This window comes from Cricetulus griseus (genome assembly GCF_003668045.3).
Source record: "Cricetulus griseus strain 17A/GY chromosome 1 unlocalized genomic scaffold, alternate assembly CriGri-PICRH-1.0 chr1_0, whole genome shotgun sequence".
Lineage (NCBI taxonomy): Eukaryota > Metazoa > Chordata > Mammalia > Rodentia > Cricetidae > Cricetulus > Cricetulus griseus.
This window is the reverse complement of record NW_023276806.1, coordinates 75,145,709-75,164,979: the sequence shown is the minus strand read 5'-3', so window position 1 is coordinate 75,164,979 and position 19,271 is coordinate 75,145,709. Positions and strand designations below refer to the sequence as shown.

Sequence of the window (19,271 nt, the reverse complement as noted above, 5' to 3'; positions counted from 1 at the left end):
GATATGACACCCTAATTTCAAACCTTCCGCATAAAACAAGACAGGTAGCAAGACACATAACTAATAGGCTGCCATTCATTAACCAGTAACTAGCAATGGGTTTTATGCTTGTGGGCAAAGGAAGCAGAGAGGGGAACTAATGAGAATGAAGTTTAATGGCCCATATGTGTGTAAATGCCACAATGAAACCCACTAGTTTGTATAATAACACACACACAAAATCAGAAGGACAAGGAAATAAAAAAAAAATGAAGAAAAAAGTCACGAGAAACTAATCAGCAATGTTTTCTCCTCTTGGAAGGAATGCCCCTTTATCCTACCTACCTTGATGACGATGTGGCCCTTCCTCGTTCCAGTCCGATCTAGTTCTCGGTGCTCCTTCACCTTTACTTCTTCCTCAACTTTTTGCATGTTCTTTTCTACTTGGTTCAAAATACAGCAGTAATCTTGCTGGGCAATGCAGACAAACTAGAATAAAATGTTAAGTCACATGTTAATGATAAAGTGCTTGCAAAAGAACTACCTGCCTAATAATTCAGTTTTAATTATTTAATACTGACATTTCCCCCTGTCTTTCTCCTACTTTCTAAATCAATGCAGGGATGAACCTTAATCAGACTTCTCTACTTTTAATGCATTTCCTCCTTGGTTCATTTTTTTAAGTTTATATTTTATTTAAAAAAAAATCTAACAATCTAAAAGCTCAAAAGCCCTCTTCCATTTTAGTTGGAAAATATGGGTAGAGAGGAAGACTATCCTAGGACAAATATAAAACAATTACCACATGGCTTTATACATTATGGAAATGTTAAGAGTATTAAAATGGTGGTTTTAATTAGAGATGAAGACATTCAAATGTCTGTATATTAGAGTAAATATGTAACTGTGCTAACTGCATACATGGACACACACAATTTTAGTAACTACCCCGCTTTAAAGAAAGTCAGAGATGAAGCCATGTATTTACTATATTTCAGATTGTTATTTGTAACTTGTATTATGGGTAATTCTTGCTCTTAAGAGAAAAAGTTAACAGCAAGATGTAATCAAGTAGTTATTACTCATGGTAATAACTCCATGGCTTGTGCACCTGCAGAGGTCAGGGGTTATGCGTGTGTATGCCCTGTGCTGTGGAAGCCACAGGAGGACATGTGTAATCCTCTATCACCCTTCATCTTATTTCATTGAGACAAGGTCTCTCAATGAACCTGGAGCTTGCAGTTTTTCTGCTAGGCAAACAGCCAGCAAGTCTCAGAGATTCTCCTCTTTCCAAATCACTCCAATGTTGGGGTTACAGGAACACATAGCCACACACAACTTTTTACATGGGTGATGGGATGACAAACTCATGGAAAGTGCTCTTCCACAATGAGCCAATGCCCTAGCCCCTGTACTTACTTACTTTTTAAATTTTTTTTTGAGACAGGATCTCACTGAATAGAGCATGCTGGTTTCAAACTTCTGATTATCTTACCTCAGCATCTCAAGTGTTGAAATTAAAGACATACTTGGCTCAATTAAGAGTTTATTTTAATGCTAAAGATAAATTATAGAAATCACTTACTACATAAAATAACCAAAGGCTTGTGTGGAGACAGAAGCAGATTTTTCCAGCAAATAAAAACCTTTTTCCTTAAAGCTTCAGTAATTTACTCTAGTTTATATAGGGGATACCTGAAATTTCTGTTTCTCTTTTAATATGATAAAGATGAAAAACTGATCATTAAATTTAAATGTATACCAGATAAAGTATTCAATTATTGGAAATTATATTTTAAAGTTGTGCTTCTAAGAAGAAGTGAAGAAATGTCTATTTATCCCAGATAGGGCAACAACAACAGACCAAACTAAGTAATCCACTCAAGTCTAGTTTAATAAAATACTGAGTATAATTTGGATAACTCAGGGAAGTATGAATGGAAGGATGAGTAACTTACCAGCTACTACACTACTGGAGAGAATGTTTTGTTTCCATAGCAACCGTTACTTGCTTATGGATCTTCAAGAAGGGGCAGTGCCTTATGAGCCACTCCCAACCTGCTGTCTAACACTGATGGACCCAGTCTTGAGTAGGACTTCTGCAAGTAATTCTAGCTGACTAGAGAGTCCAAGAGGACACTAACTTGGCAATGCTTAGAGGACAGTGTCCAAAAATGGGACAGTGTTCTGGGTTAATATTCATGACTCTTCATTAATTTTTAAATTGTAATACTAAATATTGCACTAATAACCCTAATGTCAACATCCATGTCACATCATGATCACGACACAATAATCTTACAAATTTCAACAGTTTATTATCCTAATCATGCATACTTCCCCACCCCAAAGGAGAGGGCAAATAGCTCACTGTCTTATGTATATACATATATATTAAAATCTTGGAGAAAAATAGGATAAGATGTAAACAATTATATTTCTGAACAATGCAAATTATTGATGATGTTAATTTTCTTAACACAGTGTCTGTGTTTCACTGTGTTCTATAGTCATTGTTCAGCTAGAGAAGCAGATAATGTAAGGAGGTTGAAATGTCTCCTATATCAGCTCACTAATTTTTCTATGAAGCATTTAGAAACAGGTTAAAAATTCAAAAGCCAAAAACAACAACAAAAAATTCAAAAACCATAGGAAATATTAACAGTTCAGCTAGATTGTAAAAAACAAAGAAAAAATAAACCCTAATTTCTACACTGCTGACCACAGTAGGTGTGTGTATGATTTTGAAGTAGATAATTCATCCCCTCGTAAAGGTATTTTAATTTCTTTTTAAAATACAGTAAAAATGTTTCCTGAACTTCTACAGAGGATTAAGAAAGGTTTTGTCTTCAAATAATCTTACATGGTCATTTTTTAGTTTGGAAAAACATAATTAAATAATTTGTCCCATTTATGTTCTAAAAATACATTTCTAAGTTAAAATAAGTACATGTATGAAGGAAAATGCTTTTTGAAGATATATAATCTTCACTAAAGATTACAGGAAATTAGAGTAAGTCTGATTTGAAATTCTTAGTATATAGACATACATTTGGAATTTCTTTAGTAGCAAATTAAAATAAGATCCACAAGGAGGGCAAAATATATTGAACTGAATTTCTAATATGCACATATAGAACTTGTTTCTAAAAAGAATGGATTCAGTTGAAAGCATTTCTTCTTTTTTCTTAGTTATTCAGTTTTACATTAAGAAATTATAGATCTAGCCCTGCTCATTATCAACTGACAGCAGCACACTCTGGAGGCTCCAGCCCCACTGGTTACCAAGGTAAGGACTACATACCAGGGTAGGGGCTGAGGGGATCAAAGGGGAGGAAACCAACCTTGGACTTTATCCAGGCGAGCATGGTGCACCTCGGAGGCTCTAGTTCCACCTGCTGTTTTGGTGAGTCTTGAAGAGCCAGCAGGCACTAGCCCTACTTGTTGTTCTGTTAATGACAACAAACTAGTACCTACTGAACATGTAAATACTCGCTTTGATAGACTAAGCTGAGATAATTAATAAACAAATTCAACCTGTGAACCAGGTCAACTCAAACCACAAGAAATGGAAAAGTCAAGCAACCTGACTCCTCCAAAAACTGTTAATCCTACAGTAACAGCCCGTAGTGAACACAAAAAGATGAAACCCTAGCAATAGAACTTAGAATTTTAAGCTCAAAGACCTCACAGAAGCAAACAAATTCTTAAAAAGAACTCAAGAACATAGAATTATAGGTCAACCTGCAAAATGAAAGAGGAATCCAGTAAGGAGATAGAAATACTAAGGAAAATCGAAGCTACTAAAAATGAGAAAGTGAAAAACACAAGTCAAATACCAAAACTCTGTATAAGGCCTACCAACAACTAGACTTGACAAAGTGGAAGCACAAGGACAACGACAAAAACACATTTGAGCTGAATTTTCAAGGTATCTGGGACACCATGAAAAAAAATCAAATTAACAGTCATAGGTATAAAAGAAGGTGATGAATTCCTTTTCAAAACCATAGGAAACATTTTTCCTAACTTAGACAAAGAACTGTTTTCCCCAGATACAAAAAGTATTTAGAACACCAGTCAAGAGCAATAAATAAATAAACCTTCCCCTAACCATGTTATTATTAACTCACCAACTATTCAGAACAAATATATAAATGTAGACATAGATACATAGCAGTAAAAAGGAAACTATTGCACACAGAAAGCCAGGCCCATCAGTTTCTCAACAGAAACTTTAAAAGCCAACTGTCAATCTAGGTTACTCTACCCACCAAAGCTATCAGTGCCAACTGGAGGAGAAAGGAAAACTTAACAATGATAAAAACAGGCTTTAATGAGTTCATGGCCACTTAGCTAGCTCTACAAAAGACAGTTAAGGAATTCTTCAGAAGAATGAAAAGAAAGACAAACACATCCTTGGGACCTGAGAGGAGAATGAAGCACCCCAGTAATGTTTAGACAAGAGAAGAATAGGAAAACACTGTATGCTAAACAATCAACAAAATGATAGGACATAACACACATGTTTCAGTAACTCTAAATACTATGTGTCTTAATTTCTCATACCAAAGACACAGACTAGCATCATGGATTCAAAGGTAGGGCTCATCTATTTGTTGTTTCCAAGAAACTCACCACATCATAAAAGATGGGAATGATTTTAAATGGGGAAAAACATAGAAAAATTAATTCAAACAGATGGAACTAGAAAACAAGTAAGAGCTGCTATTTTCGTATCTGACAAAATAGACTTTAAAACACAACTAGTTAGAAGAGATAAAGGTCACCTTAACCGGTTAACAGAGCAATCCATTAAGAGGATATTATGATTTTAAACATAAACTCACAGTGCCTTGTACACCTAATTTCACAAAACAAATATTACTTGCAGTAAAAAGTTACAGATTAGCTCCAATGAAAAAAAGAGGCATATCTTTAATACAACAGTATCATCAATTGACAAATCATCCAGGCACAAAATAAGCAAACGTCTGAGTTAAATGACATCATGGATCAAGGGACCTAACAGACATAGGACTTTCCATGCAGCACTACAGAATACACACTCTTCTCAGCAGTCGCTGAACATCCTCTAAAACAGAACATACACTGCAGGACAAAGTGAGTCTTAGCAAACAGGAAAAGTGAAATTACTGCATGTGTTCTATCTGATCTCAATGGAATAAAGCTAGGAGTCAGAAATGCAAGAAACTCCAGAACATTCACAATGTCGTGAAAACAAAATAACACACTATTCAACGATACACGGGTGACCAAAGAAACCAAGAAGGAATAAAAAAGTCCTAAAAAGTGAACAAAAAAAAAAGGAAAACACAACCCAAGCCTATGGGATACAGCAAAAGCAGTTCTAAGAGGGAGGTTTATACCTTTAACTGTCTTCATTAAGAAATGAGACCAAAATAAATAATTTACTGACACACCACAGAGCTTTGGACAAACAGTAACAGGCCAAACACAAAACCAGTAGATGGAAAGAAATACTTAAGATCTAGGAAGAAATTAACAAAATAGAAGTAAGCAAAAACAAAACTAAAAAGCAACAATACAGATTTGGTTCTTTGAAAAGAAACAAGACAAACCTTTAGACACAGAAGACCTAATTAATAAAATTAGAGATCAAAGAGCTATTAGGGCAGATACAAGGTAATTTAGAAAATAAACCTTATACCTTGAAAACATAGTTTCCACTAAAGCAGGAAAAAATCTAAAAAGAAATTAATTTTTAGATGTGTAAGACAATATGAAAATTAAGCCAAAATGAGATGAGTAATTTAAACAGATCTATAACAAATGGGATTGATGTAGTAGTAAATAAAACAAAAACCCACCTGACTAAGAAAAGGTCCAGGCACAGATGAATTCATTATTGAATTCTACCAGATTTCAAGGAAGAAGTAACACTTACACTACTCAAACTAGTTCACAGAACATGAAAGAAGGGGACTCTATCAAACTTTTACCCAGATACCAAACCCAGACAGAGAGACCAAAAAATTCTCAAGAGAACACTTAGAAAACAAATTCAAGAACACAGCAAAAAAAGATCATTCATTCTGTTCTTGTCAGGATTATTGTAAAGATCCATGGATGGTCCAATATAATACACATATCAATAAGTGTTACAAATTACATAAAAGAACTCAAGGACTCCAATGGTTATCTTGATAGAACAGCCTCTTGACAAAATTCTTCAGTTAAGAAGGGTTACTCTGGGCTTTCTTTAGGGGGTGGGTCTTCCTGGTCTTTTGCTTGTATATTAAGGTTTCTGTTTTTAGGAGTTTTGAATTTGTGTGTGTGTGTGACTTGTATCCCCTCGCCTTTTTTTAAAAATATTCTGGCTTGCTGACTGTTTTCTAAAGAGAGAGAAAGATAGGGAATAGAGTTGACAGCATAAGGAGGTTGGGAAGATGTGGGAAAAATTGGAGAAGGGGAAACCGTGATCAGAATATATTTTATGAAAAAATCCATTTTCAATAAAAATACATTTTTTAAAAAGCTAAGAATAGAAGCAACAAATCTTAACATAATAAAAGTTTTATGACAAACCTACAGTCAAAATTATATTCAATGTCAGAAAGCCAAGCATCTCCACTAAAATCACAAACAAAGACAATGGTGCCTGCTTTCTTTGATCATTTAACATATAGTACTGGAAGTCTTAACTAAAGCAGTAAGACAAGAAAAGCAAATCAAAGGGATACAAACAGCAAAGGAAGAAGTATCTATCTGCAATGATACAATTTTAAATACAATGATACATTAAAAGCCCTAAAGATTTTACTAGAAAACCCACTGAAATTAATAAACACTCTCAGTAAAATGGTTGGATACAAAATGAATACACAGAAATGATAGGCCTTCCTTCCTACACCAATGACAAACTAACTGAAAAGGAAACCAGAGAAATAATCCCATTCACAGGCCAAACAAACAAACAAACAAACAAAATCTCCCAAAACACCAACAAATACCTGCCCCCATACACACACCAGAAAAGGGGGCAACTTTTAAACCTAACCAACAATTATAAAAGATCTCTCTAATGAAAACTTTAAAACACCAAAGAAATAAGTTGAAGACACTGAAGATGAAAAGACCTATGCTCTTGGATTGAAGAATCCATGATGTGACAACAGGCACCTTACCAAAGGTTCAATGCAACTGTAATCAAAATTCCAAGGATGTTCTTCACAGAAATAGAAAACAGTCTTTAATATGGAAGCAAAAGAGGTTAAAAAAAAAAAGCCAAAGCACTCCTGAGTAATGCTGGAGGTATGCCTGGCTTCAAGTTGTTTTATTTTTGTTTTTGTTTTGTTTGTTAACTAAGAATCAAATCTCTGCTGTCATGCATCTCGTACCTGGCAGTCATCCACCTTGGTCCTCATCACTCCTTTCATGTACTCTTTGTCCATGGTAGGTGACACACCAAAACTGTTTCCCATGCACAGTATTTCTGCTTTCCCATCTGGGTATGTTACTTCCACGGAACCGTTGAGAATCACTGACCAGGAATCCAGCTAAGCAAAATAAGTAAGACAAAGCAGAAGACAACACTGTCATCACCTGGCTTAAATGCTAGAACAGTTCCAAACTAGCCTCCTGGGTCTTCTATCTTTAAGACGGAACAAACTACCTGAAAAATCTTAACTGTTTACCAAGCAAGCAGTAAGAGATAGCAAAACATCTGCAAACTTTTTATGCCCACCACACAGTAAAATCATTTAAAATTTAAATAAAAAATAAAATCATTTAAAATGACACAGGAAACAATTTTCCTCTATATATCAAAAAAATGTAAAGAAGATAAAATGTTCAACACAGCCTCAATAAAACATTTTGTTCCGATGAGAGGCAGATATACTATGCTGGATAGTGCAAAAACTAAAAAGCTAATACATCACAAAACCTTGGGGATGGTAGTCGATCTGAATGGTGAAGCACCTGTCTCGCATGTGAAGGGCCATTTGGTCCCCAGCATCAACACAAAACCATAATGTCTATTAACACTTCATGAAATGATGGAACAAGGGAAAAAAGAAGAATGGATTTTGAATGCTAAGAATAAATGAGTGGCCATTAGTTTCCATTCAAACTTATTACTGCTGAGGTTTTAGAGGGGAAAACAAGGAAAACAAGAATATGGTTTTATCTGTGGACCATTGATCCTTGAGCTTTCTAAGTGGTCAAAACACCTGCTGACCTCTTCTCCATCATTTAACACAATGGTTCCAGCTCTTTCCACCACTGCGAACACCATCACAGCACAGAGCTCCCGTCTCACTGACATCGTCATGTTGGCGAAAGCAGGCAGCTGGTGCATAAATTCAAGCAGTTGTTCTGAAAAGCAAAACCATCATTTTTGTTAAAAACAAGTCAAGGAAAAAAATACCCCAGAGTGAAGGTCATCATTCCCCTGGGCCCATGTTTCTGCCTCCTTATATGGGGGTTACCTCTGAATAGAAACTCCCCCTTCAGGAGAGAGTGGGAGCATGGAGCCCCAGCAGGTAAACACACTTTACATGTCTACGATATCTAAACTAGCTTCACCAAGATCCCTCTCCAGGGATGAGGATGCTGGGGGAGGTGACTGGCACCAATCTGGGGGAAGGAGAGTCTCGGCTCTTCCCAGCTTCCTGTAGGTTATGCAGAGAGCTCTGGGGTTGCAGCTTGCACTAGTCGTCACCTACATTAGGGTGGGTTTTTCAGCAATTCAGCTGAGTATCTATACTCCTGGATGTCATCCATGCTCTAAAAGTAACCCTTTACCAGTATTTTTCTGTTCCTAAGCCCAATGGAAACTCATTGGTTCATCAAGTTAGATTTTGGTGCAAGTATTACTGGTTTATCTCAGGCTCTCTATCTGGGGTAAAAGTCAGTCACACAATTCTCTGTCGCCCAGCCCCTGCTCCATTTTCCTCCCAGAGCTCATGCAATCTGCATATCTCCCCTGCCCCATGGACGGACACTGTGGCTTCCCTGAGCTGCTGCAGAGCGGGGGTCTCATCTCCCTTCTTCACCCTGAGCTGTCAAGAACTAGAAGGCGCCCTGCCATATGAGCTAAATGAATGAATGATTACCAGCACATGCTTTTCATCTCTAAATGGTTTGCAGTTCCTGTAAATGACTGTAATTAGACACATGTAAATCTGAGGGGCTGGTTTTCCATTTTCCACCATATGTATACAGCTTGAACTGCCACAGTTTTTCCAAAAGTATGTCTGCCTAATTGAAACATAGGCAACGAGTTCCTCACACCTCCCAGTATCTAATCTCACTGACTTGAATTCATTGAATTCTGCAAATATGCACTGTGTTAGAGAATTAGTGAAGTGGCATGTATCACCTGGGATTGGCCAGGGGTAGTTACAGATTCTAGAATTCTGGTGGGAAATGACTCTAGGCATCACCTAGTATTTTAAGGGAAAGAGCCAGAGTTGGATGTGCAAAGCTGTTATTAAGCAAACAAGTCCTGCTCCTATGGAAAGGGAGACATAAAGCCCACTAATGTTCAAACTTCAAGGTGCACTTAAAGGCTCAACCAGCACATATTTGTCTTAGTTAGGTTTCTCTTGCTGCAACAAAACACCCTGACCAGAAACAACCTGGGGAAGAAAGTGTGTATTTCTTACAACTCTTAGGTCACATGTCATCACTGAGGAGAGTTGGGGCAGGAATACAAGGCAGGACAGATACCTCGAGACAGGAACTAAAGCAGAGGCCATGGAGAAACAATGCTTACTAGGCTGTTTGCTCTCAATATGCCTATCTTCCAAGTTCCGCCAGAATAGCCCACTGAACTCTGAGAACTCAATGGTTTTCCCAGCCTAAAATTCAAAGGCTACACTTCTTCCAAAGTCATGTGGTCAGATCTGGCACAGTAATACCCCACTTGTGGTGCAAATCTGTCTTTGGTTGTCTATTACAGTGATGATAACACCATGACTACATGCAAAGGAATGGGTGTATTTCATCTTACATCCCAGACAGCAGTCTACCACTGAGGAAATCAGGGCAGGACAGGAACCTGGAGGCAGGAACTGAAGAGAAGCCATAGAGGAATGCTGCTCATTGGCTTGCTCCCCAAGGCTTACTCAGCCTTTATTTTTATCCAACCCTGGACCACCAGCCCAGAGGTGGCACTATCTGCAGTGGGCTGGGCTCTCCTATATCAATCATCAATGAATAAAATGCCCCACAGATTTGTCTACAGGCCAATCTTACAGAATGGATTTTCTTAGTTATGATTTTTCTTCCCAGGTATGTCCAGGTTGTGTCAAGTGAACAAAAAACCAAGTACTACATTATCTACAACATCTATACTTGGAAGGCTGAGGCAGGAGGACAGTGTGTTTGATGTCAGTGTGGACCATGTAAGAAGACCTGGCCTAACACAAAACAAGCAAGTAAACAAATCCCACTGAATAATAATAACTAATAATAATAATAATAATAACAATAATAATAGTAAAAGAAGAAAATCTGAACTCCACAACCTGTGGGTTTTGAACTAACTCATTTTGCTATTTTCTTCCACCTAATTGCATTCTCATACATGACCACTTTGTCAACTAGCATTTAACTAATGTTTAATCCCAGAACAATGCCGCAAGAAGATTATTGAAAGTAATACTGTGTTAAGACTTCTTTTAACTTACTTGGGAGGGGTCAGAAATGAAGCTAAGATAAACATTATATAGATGGGCTTATTAGAACATTCATTCACAGTACTATTTGTAGATACTGGCCAAATAAAACTTTTCAACAAATATTTCTTTTTTAATGCCAAGGAAGAGCTTTTGTGACCACTACTGATACTAAGGGAATTCATAGATGCCAGGCTTCAAAAAGCCTTCCAGAATTGTGATGTATTATACCAGTGTTTACATCTCATTAGAGCTACCTGCTTAAATGACCCATTTCTCAAGCACTCACCAATATCATCATCAGTCCTATCTATTGGGTCCTTCTCCAGGCAGTCCCTCACAATGTCCCTGCTCATCAGAGGGTCGGATGCCCTCTCGATGTCTTCCTCATCGTCATCATCCTCAGAATCAACTGCCGTCTCTGGCAGTCCACTCAGGTCCATGTCACCAGCCTCACTCTCCGTGGCCTTAAAGCAGATGCAAAAATAGATTTTAAAGACTATTTTAAGTAAATCAGTCATGGGGCATCCAACAGGTAAGAACAATTACAGCTCACAATAATTCATGGTATTGATTTTTCTATAGTTGGGAGTCAGCATCCAACAAGTAGCTGTGCACAACAAAAGAGAAGTCTTGAAAGACTAAAATTATGAACTAAATTTTTACCTCAGAAATTAGGATTTATTATAAGAACTGTATAGAAAAACATGAAGTTAAAAAAAATAGTATTTGTTCCAAAAGGGATGGCTTACACTGAGTTTAACAATTTGTATTTTGAGTGATCCCTCTTCCAGGAAAACTGCCTAGAAGATGAGCAGAACTATTTTCCCCCTGTTGGTCTTCTTGGGAGAATGATCAATAAACTGAATGTAGCTTGATAATCATGTACACCAAACATTACAATTATCTGGATTATTCCAATGGCCACTTGAACTTTAAACCCCTAAACAGGGCAGAAGGCTAAACATATATGCAGTTGGTTTTTTTGGGGATGCTCCCCAGCTCCCCCCCAAAAAAACACAGAAATTATTCTTACTTATGAATGCCAGGCTTTAGCTTGTTTCTAGCCAGTTTTTCTAACTTAAATTATCCCATTTTTCTTTAACTATGTTTGCCTCTGGGCTTTTTACCATTTTTTATTCTACATATCTTTCTTTCCTTCTTACTTGGTGGCTGCCTGTGTGGCTGGGTGGCTGGCCCCTGGCATTCTCCTCTCCTTCTCCTTTCCTTGCTTCTTCTAGATATCTCCTCTGATTTGTTCTCTCTGCCCTAAAGCCCTGCCTGTTTCTCTCTTCTACCTAGCTACTGGCCATTCAGCTCTTTATTAGACCAATCAGGTGTTTTAAGCAGGCAAAGTAACACGGCTTTACAGAGTTAAACAAATGCAACTTAGGGAATGCAATGCATCTTTGAATCATTAAACAAATATTCCATGGCATAAATTAATGTAACACATCTTAAACTAATATTTCACAACACATATACACATAATAGCATAGACTCTTCTATTCCATTAGCATGTAGCTAAATTATCAACTTGACTGCAAGTTAGAAACACTGAATATTTTTTTTAGTTACAAGAATCACTCATTTCCAGATGGTTTTTAGCCTAATCTGAAGAATAGAAACTGTCATCCTTCAGGTCAATCTAGTCTTTAATAATTTCTGACCCAGTGTATCCATCAAATTGGTCTTATTTGACATTAGAGACATGGAATTCAGCAACTGCTTCTGCATGCTGAGAATGAATTTAAATACAGATTAACTGCATCAACCTTGAACATCATAAATGTCTTTTTCCACCTGAAAAAGTGAACTCAGTCTGAAAGATAATTTATAAAATTAACTTTGTAAAGACATATTATTGTAAAGTTTACCAACTTAAAACCATAGCTCACATGATTTTCACAGGTAATAAAGATATTTCAGAAATGGCCAATGAAAAAAATTTAAATAGTAAGTAAAAAATTGAATTTAGCTGGGCAGTGGTGGCACATATCTTTTAATCCCAGCACTTGGGAGGCAGAGGCAAGAAAGAGCGATCCAGGACGGCCAGGGCCACACAGAGAAATCCTGTCTCAAAAAATTAATAAGTAAACAAAAAAATAAAATACAAAATGAATTTAATAACAGACTAGCATTGAATATTTTAATAAGTCCACCAATGCTGTAATGTCTACATACATGGTATCTCATTTAATCCTCACAACAAGCATAGGGAGAATCTTTACATCTATTTTCTAAACCTTCAGATAAAGGTCTTTCCCCCAAGGTCAAGGCCATGTTGCTGCTGAACCATAAGGTAAGCTGAGAACCAGGAATTCTAACTCCAGAGTCTTGATCTTTTTATTATAACTTAACTCAGTATTTAAAGAATGAATTGCAGAGTTCTTATTTTTGCAGTTTTGGTGATTGAACACGCAGCCAACTGTTCTGCCACTGAGCTACAACTCCAGTCCTGTAGCACTTCCTATATAACGTCTCTGTTCAGGCCAGGGAACATGAGACCTAATCTTGCATCTTGAAACAATCCACAACCATCTATTATGATTTCTCTAGAGCAGCCGTTTTAATCTCATTTCTAGTTTGGGATATAGATTCTGAACTAAAGTTAAGTACATTGTAGGAAAATATATCAAGCAAATAACCAAAAACAGAGAATCTAGTATCTGCAAACCTCCCTAAAGGTCTTGATACTTCCAACCATTGTAAGAAAAATTGCTTCAGGCAGAAAAGTCTACCTGTCCCCCAGGAAGAGAATTCATTCCGTGACACTCAAAACTACAATGTGAAGTTGTAATTCACCATGGGGAAACAGAAGAGCTGGGGATGCTGCTGCACACCAAGGGGATGGTCACAGAAGACAAGCCAACCAGCATAACTACCACCCCAACCCTCAGAAACCAGACTCAGACAATCTGCTAGTCCTTGTGATTATGCTTCCTCCCCAGCTGCCTCTTCCCACCGAAGATTACTTAAGACCCATCTCCATGTGAACTCAATGACCCTCCAGGACTTTCTAGACAGCATCTTTAGAACCAGCACTTTGTGAAGGGACACTACAAAAAAGAAATGGAAACAAACAAAAAGCCTTTCTTATAAATGATGATTTATGTGACTAATGGTTATGTGTTAATGTAAAAACATAAAACATGTCAAACTATTAAATATATTCTATACTGAAGAAATCATTATCACTTAAATGAAATACATTTACATTTTTGCTGTTTTGGCCCACTCCCCCTGCAGGTTCTGGGATGTGCCCAGTAAGCTAGCTGAGTATCTACTGCTGAACTACATCCTCAATCCTTCCTCATCTTTCTTTCTAAGTCTGGTCATTTCTTTATTACTCAAACTTCTGGCTGGACCCAGACTTAGAAGCTCTCAGCAAGGACAGCAGGATCTCTTGGCAATCGGTTCCTTTAGTGTTTCTTGGGTTCCTTCATTCTCCTTTCAAATATTCTGCAGCCTCCTTATTTTTCTTACTGCATTGTTTCTTCACATCAATATGTCACTATTTGTGTGCAGGACACGTGAAGCAACAAGATGCTGAATCTTGGGTGTTCCAGTCCTGAACATCTTATATTCTTTAAGGGATTTCTGACAACACAGTAGAGGACACCTTCTTTATAGAGACTAAAAAGCTTTTGGATTCTGCTGACTCTTTTGGGACCCACTGCCAAGGCACAGTAGTATCTGTCAGTCCAGAAATAATCTTTTTTTTTTTTAATTAAACAATAACCAAGTTGTGAACTTTCAGATTGGAATCCACAATGACCCTGAACAGACTTTCTCTCTTCAGTTCTCTACAAAAAGACTGTCCCTTACTCAATAGCACGTCCACTCAGCCACCGGTAGGAAACAGCTTGCTTCGTGGTCAAACCTTGTTTCTTGTCCCCAACACTAATTCAGACCACATAATCCTTCCACTCTTCATCTAGAGCATCAGCTGCTACTTCTGGGGCCTGCTGTGGTCATGCACATCTTATAGAAAGTATGAAGTTTGTGTGCGTTATCATCCACTTTAAGCTTCTGACAGGGAAGGAGAAATTCAGCTTCATCTTGAAAAAGCTGATCTCAAAAAAGAGCCTTTTTCAGTCATCTATCAAAGATGGAGACCCCTGAGTGGATCTCTCTCTCCAGCATGAAGCTTCCAGCTCACCTAGCAGTGGTTCACTATGTCCACATGGGATCCATTCTTAAAGAAATTACATTAAATAATCCAGGAACTTAGAGGATTATTTTCATTTAGAATACAAGAATCTGTTTAATTTTAAAACAGTATAGAACTCATAATAGTACATTTATGAAGAATGGGTAAACACGCTTTCAGGGATTCACTCTTTCCAAACTGCATTCTTACAAAACTGGGATAAAATCAGGACACTGAGTGAGTTTACTGAGTGCAAACTGGTTTCCCACTGCTTAATGCAACAGCCTCTGTTCAGTGGCTCCTTCCTCCACCACCAGCAACTATTGTGCAGCATTAGGCAAAGCACTGAGTGTCTAAGAGCACTGGTTTTAAAATCTGTCCCCTGGAGCTGTGCCTTCTCTAGTCTGGTCCTCGAGGACATACATTTTCACCTTGTCCTTACGAGATTCCACCTCTTCTACAACAACAATGAGCCCTGCACACAACTTATACTTGTACAATTAAACAAGAAAAAAGGAAAAAAAAAAAAAAGTCTGAATTCTGTTAAATGTTAATCCCCTTATATGCTTGTAATTTTTTTTAAAAACAAAATCATTAGGCCCATTAAATTCTGGCAGGACAGTTAAGAAAATGAGCATAAAAATATTAAGGTCCTTCCTTCCCATTTTAGGTACAAAGTCTTGCTATGTGTCATTGGCTGGTTTCAAACTTGCGGTCCTCCTGTTTCAGCCTCTAGAATGCTGGGTTTACAGTCCTGTGCTACCACACTCAGCAATAAAAGTAGTAATTCCATGATGAATTAGTACCATGGATCTAACATTAAATTTTATGTTTGTAATAAATGATAATTTTCAAAACAGTGTTATATGCAGAAATGTATACACATGAATATGTGTATCTATGTATGTAAATATATGATATATATTTAATATAAATGTTATTTATAACTTATAAATATATTTATGAATATAATACATCAAACAAAAATGTATATTAATATATATACTATACTATACATATATATAGTATATACACATATATAATTTAATGCAAATATACACGTATTTGAATTTAAATAGAATACAGTCTATTTGCTGATTTCTTCCAAACTACACTACCTAAGATTACTGCAGGCCTTTACACTGCTACTCTAAACTCACAGGTACTTCATATTTAAAAGACTGTCTGGTTATATCTGTCTAAAATCCAAACAAGGCTTATATCCTTCTAAGTAATTAGTCTAATATAGAATTACCTGCTCATTAATATTTATACAGTAATTTTAAAAATAATATCAGATTGGTGAGTATAGCATGGCTTGTTTAAAACAAAATACATTAGAAGTTGTATTATTGTGAACAGATTTACAGCAAAATTACTTGGCTTTTTTTTTTAATGAAATCAAGAAAAAAGAACAAATGGGAAATTTAAAAGACAATTTTGTGTGCATGTGTGCTTGTATGTCTGTGTTAGTACATAAATGCATGTGAGTTTCTGTGTACACACAGAAGCCAGAAGAAGGTGTCGGGTCCCTTGAAGCTGGAGCCACAGGTGTTTATTGGATATCGAGGAAGTAGATACAGGGATCTGAACTTCAGTTACCTCATGATTGTGCATTAAGTGCTGTCAACCACTGAGCTGTCTTTCCAACACACAACAGAAAAATGTAAATACCACAGAGCCCCCCTGAGCAGAAAGAAGGTAGCTATGGATAGGCAACAAATAAGTACAGGAGATAAGTTTAATCTTGATCTCATCACCTTTGTTAATCTTTGAAATGATTACCTCCTAACGAGTTAATTACAAAGGGACACTTACTGAGTCAAAGTTCTGATTTCCAAACTCATTTTAGAGAAGCAGAAACTTTATTTCTTTTCCTTATTTTTTTCCAATTTAGGAGAGAAAGGGTTTATTTTAATTTATATTTTATATATTTAATATATATTTTATATATTTTAGGTGTATGGGTGTTTTGTCTGTATATGTATCTGTGTACCATGTGCATGCCTGGTGCCCAGGGAGACCAGAAGAGGACATCAGATGCCATGGACTAGAGTTACAGACAACTGTGAGCCACTATATGAATGCTGAGAATCAAACCTGTATTCTCTGGAAGAGCAGCCACTGCTCTTAACTGCTAAGGCCCAGAAATTATATTTCTTATTGCAAACTAATAAATTCTCAAACACCTAGGAACTTACAAATGCATTTGTCACTAACATTTTGAAAACACATTTGAGGTTATTTAACATACAGAGCAACCTATCAGTAAGGTCTCTGTAAGACCAGTAAATTACAGAGACATTTGTGTTTAATATACTATCTTTTTAAAAGATTTATTAAATTTAGGGTTTAAATATTCTGTACACAATCTTGTAATTATTCACTCATTTTTAGTAATTAAAAAGACGGGCGGTGGTGGCACACACCTTTAATACTGGCACTCGGGAGCCAGAGAGAGGCAGGAGGATCTCTGTGAGTTGAGATCAGCCTGGTCTACAAGACCTTGTTCCAGGACAGCCTCCAAAGCCACAGAGAAACCCTGTTTTGGGAAAAAAAATACAAATAACATTGCCGAAACATACCAATGATTCCGAATAAGTATTTATTTAAGAAAGGTACTTTTTTTTTTTTTTTTAAAGAAAGGTACTTTTATTGGGGGCTGGAGAGATGGCTCAGAGGTTAAGAGCACTGACTGCTCTTCCAGAGGTCCTGAGTTCAATTCACAGCAACCACATGGTGGCTCACAACCATCCGTTATGAGATCTGGTTCCCTCTCCTCGTGTGCAGATATACATGGAAGCAGAATGTTGTATACATAATAAATAAAATCTTTAAAAAAATAAAAAAAAACAAAGGTACCTTTTATTGTCATCTAATGTGACAATTCTTAAGGAGCCAAGAAAGGTATTTTGTAAAGTGAGTATAATATTCCATTTGTGTGAAACCATATAAAATGCAACATTAATGAAATAGGTATGAGTTTTCCAAAATGATCTGTGTATGTGAATTTTGGTCACTTTTAATAAATTCACACACTTAATTCCTAAACAACTGACATTATTTTGCATTTAAAGATATTTTTGAGGGAACAGAGAGGTTGCTCAGTACCTCAAAATGCTTGCTACTCTTCTAGGGGACCTGAATTCGGTTCCCAGCATTCCCTCCAAAACAAAAACAAAAAAAAAATAGCTCATAATCTCCTATAGTTCTAGTTCTAGGGGATGCGGTATCTTCCTCCACTCTCTGCAAACACACACACATACACACATACACACACACACACACACACACACACACACACACACACACACACACGTACGTGCGGGTGGGGGGAATAGAGAGGGAGCAGGAAGAGAAAGACAGAGACACAGAGAGACAGAGAATGTGTGAAGGAAACAACAATCGCAACAAAAAACTTTTGAATTCCATAGTTGTAGCTTCCCCCCATCTATCAGCAGCATAAGAATTTATTTTAGGGTTGATGGGATAGCTCAGTGGGTTAAGGCACTTGCCAAGAAGACTGATGACCTGAGTTGAATCCCAGAGAAGAGAATCAACCTCTGCTGTGAAGTAGAGTATTTGTTTAAATATGTAACGATGTGTTGCATTTGTTTTTGCTGCAATTGTCTAACGGTGTAACTGTGTGTTACTTTTGTTTATGATGTGCTACTGTTTCACCTTGCCTGACTAATGTACCTGATTGGTCTAATAAAAAGCTGAATGGCCAATAGCTAGGCAGAGGAGGGATAGATGGGGCTGGTGGGCAGAGAGAACAGAGAACAAAGGAGAAAGAAAGGGAGACCAGGGCCCAGTCAGTCAGGCAGCAGCCATCCAGTCAGACACCAAGGAAGCAGGAGAGTAGGACACACAGAACAAAAGGTAAAAAACCCTGTGGCAAAACATAGATGAAGACAAACAGGGTAAAATAAGGTATAAGAGCTAGTGGGACAGGCCTAAACTAAAGTCAAGTATTAATAACTAATAAGTCTCTGTGTCATGATTTAGGGACTAGTAGCCCAAGAAAACCTGCTACAAAACCCCAAAAGTTGTCATCTGAATTTCACACACACATGTGCACATATGCATAAAAAACATACAAATGTAACAATTTTTTTAAAAAGTTATTTCAAACATACAAAAACCCCATAGTTAATTTAGACAATTCAATGTGACATCCCTGGGGGGCCTACTCTTTTCTGAAGGGAATCAGAGAAGTGGATCTGGAGGAGAGGGGAGGGGTGTGTGTGGGTGTTGGGGTGGGGGGACTAGGAGGAGAGTAGGGAAGGAAAACTGCAGTTGGGATATATGAGAGAATAAGGATGAATGGACGGACGGACGGACGGACGGACGGACGGACACATGGATTAAAAATCCAACAACTTGATCTAAATACTTTTTGCTTTGTCATATTCAACAGATTTTAAGAAGATAATTTTACTGTGAGCAAACATACTTACAAAGCACAGCTT

At 37.2% G+C, this 19,271-nt stretch overlaps 1 protein-coding gene across 2 annotated transcripts in view; it reads right to left on the bottom strand.

The window, feature by feature from the left end:
• Positions 1–19,271, bottom strand: part of Rapgef2 (Rap guanine nucleotide exchange factor 2) — a 277,830-nt gene that overhangs the window by 35,607 nt on the left and 222,952 nt on the right. For both annotated transcript variants that reach the window (XM_035450739.1, XM_027391808.2), the window contains 4 exons: positions 10,936–11,113; positions 8,204–8,340; positions 7,362–7,520; positions 325–468 (listed from right to left, as the gene is read on the bottom strand). In XM_035450739.1, coding sequence (XP_035306630.1) covers positions 325–468; positions 7,362–7,520; positions 8,204–8,340; positions 10,936–11,113 — 618 coding nt within the window. The remainder of the gene's footprint in view (positions 1–324; positions 469–7,361; positions 7,521–8,203; positions 8,341–10,935; positions 11,114–19,271) is intronic.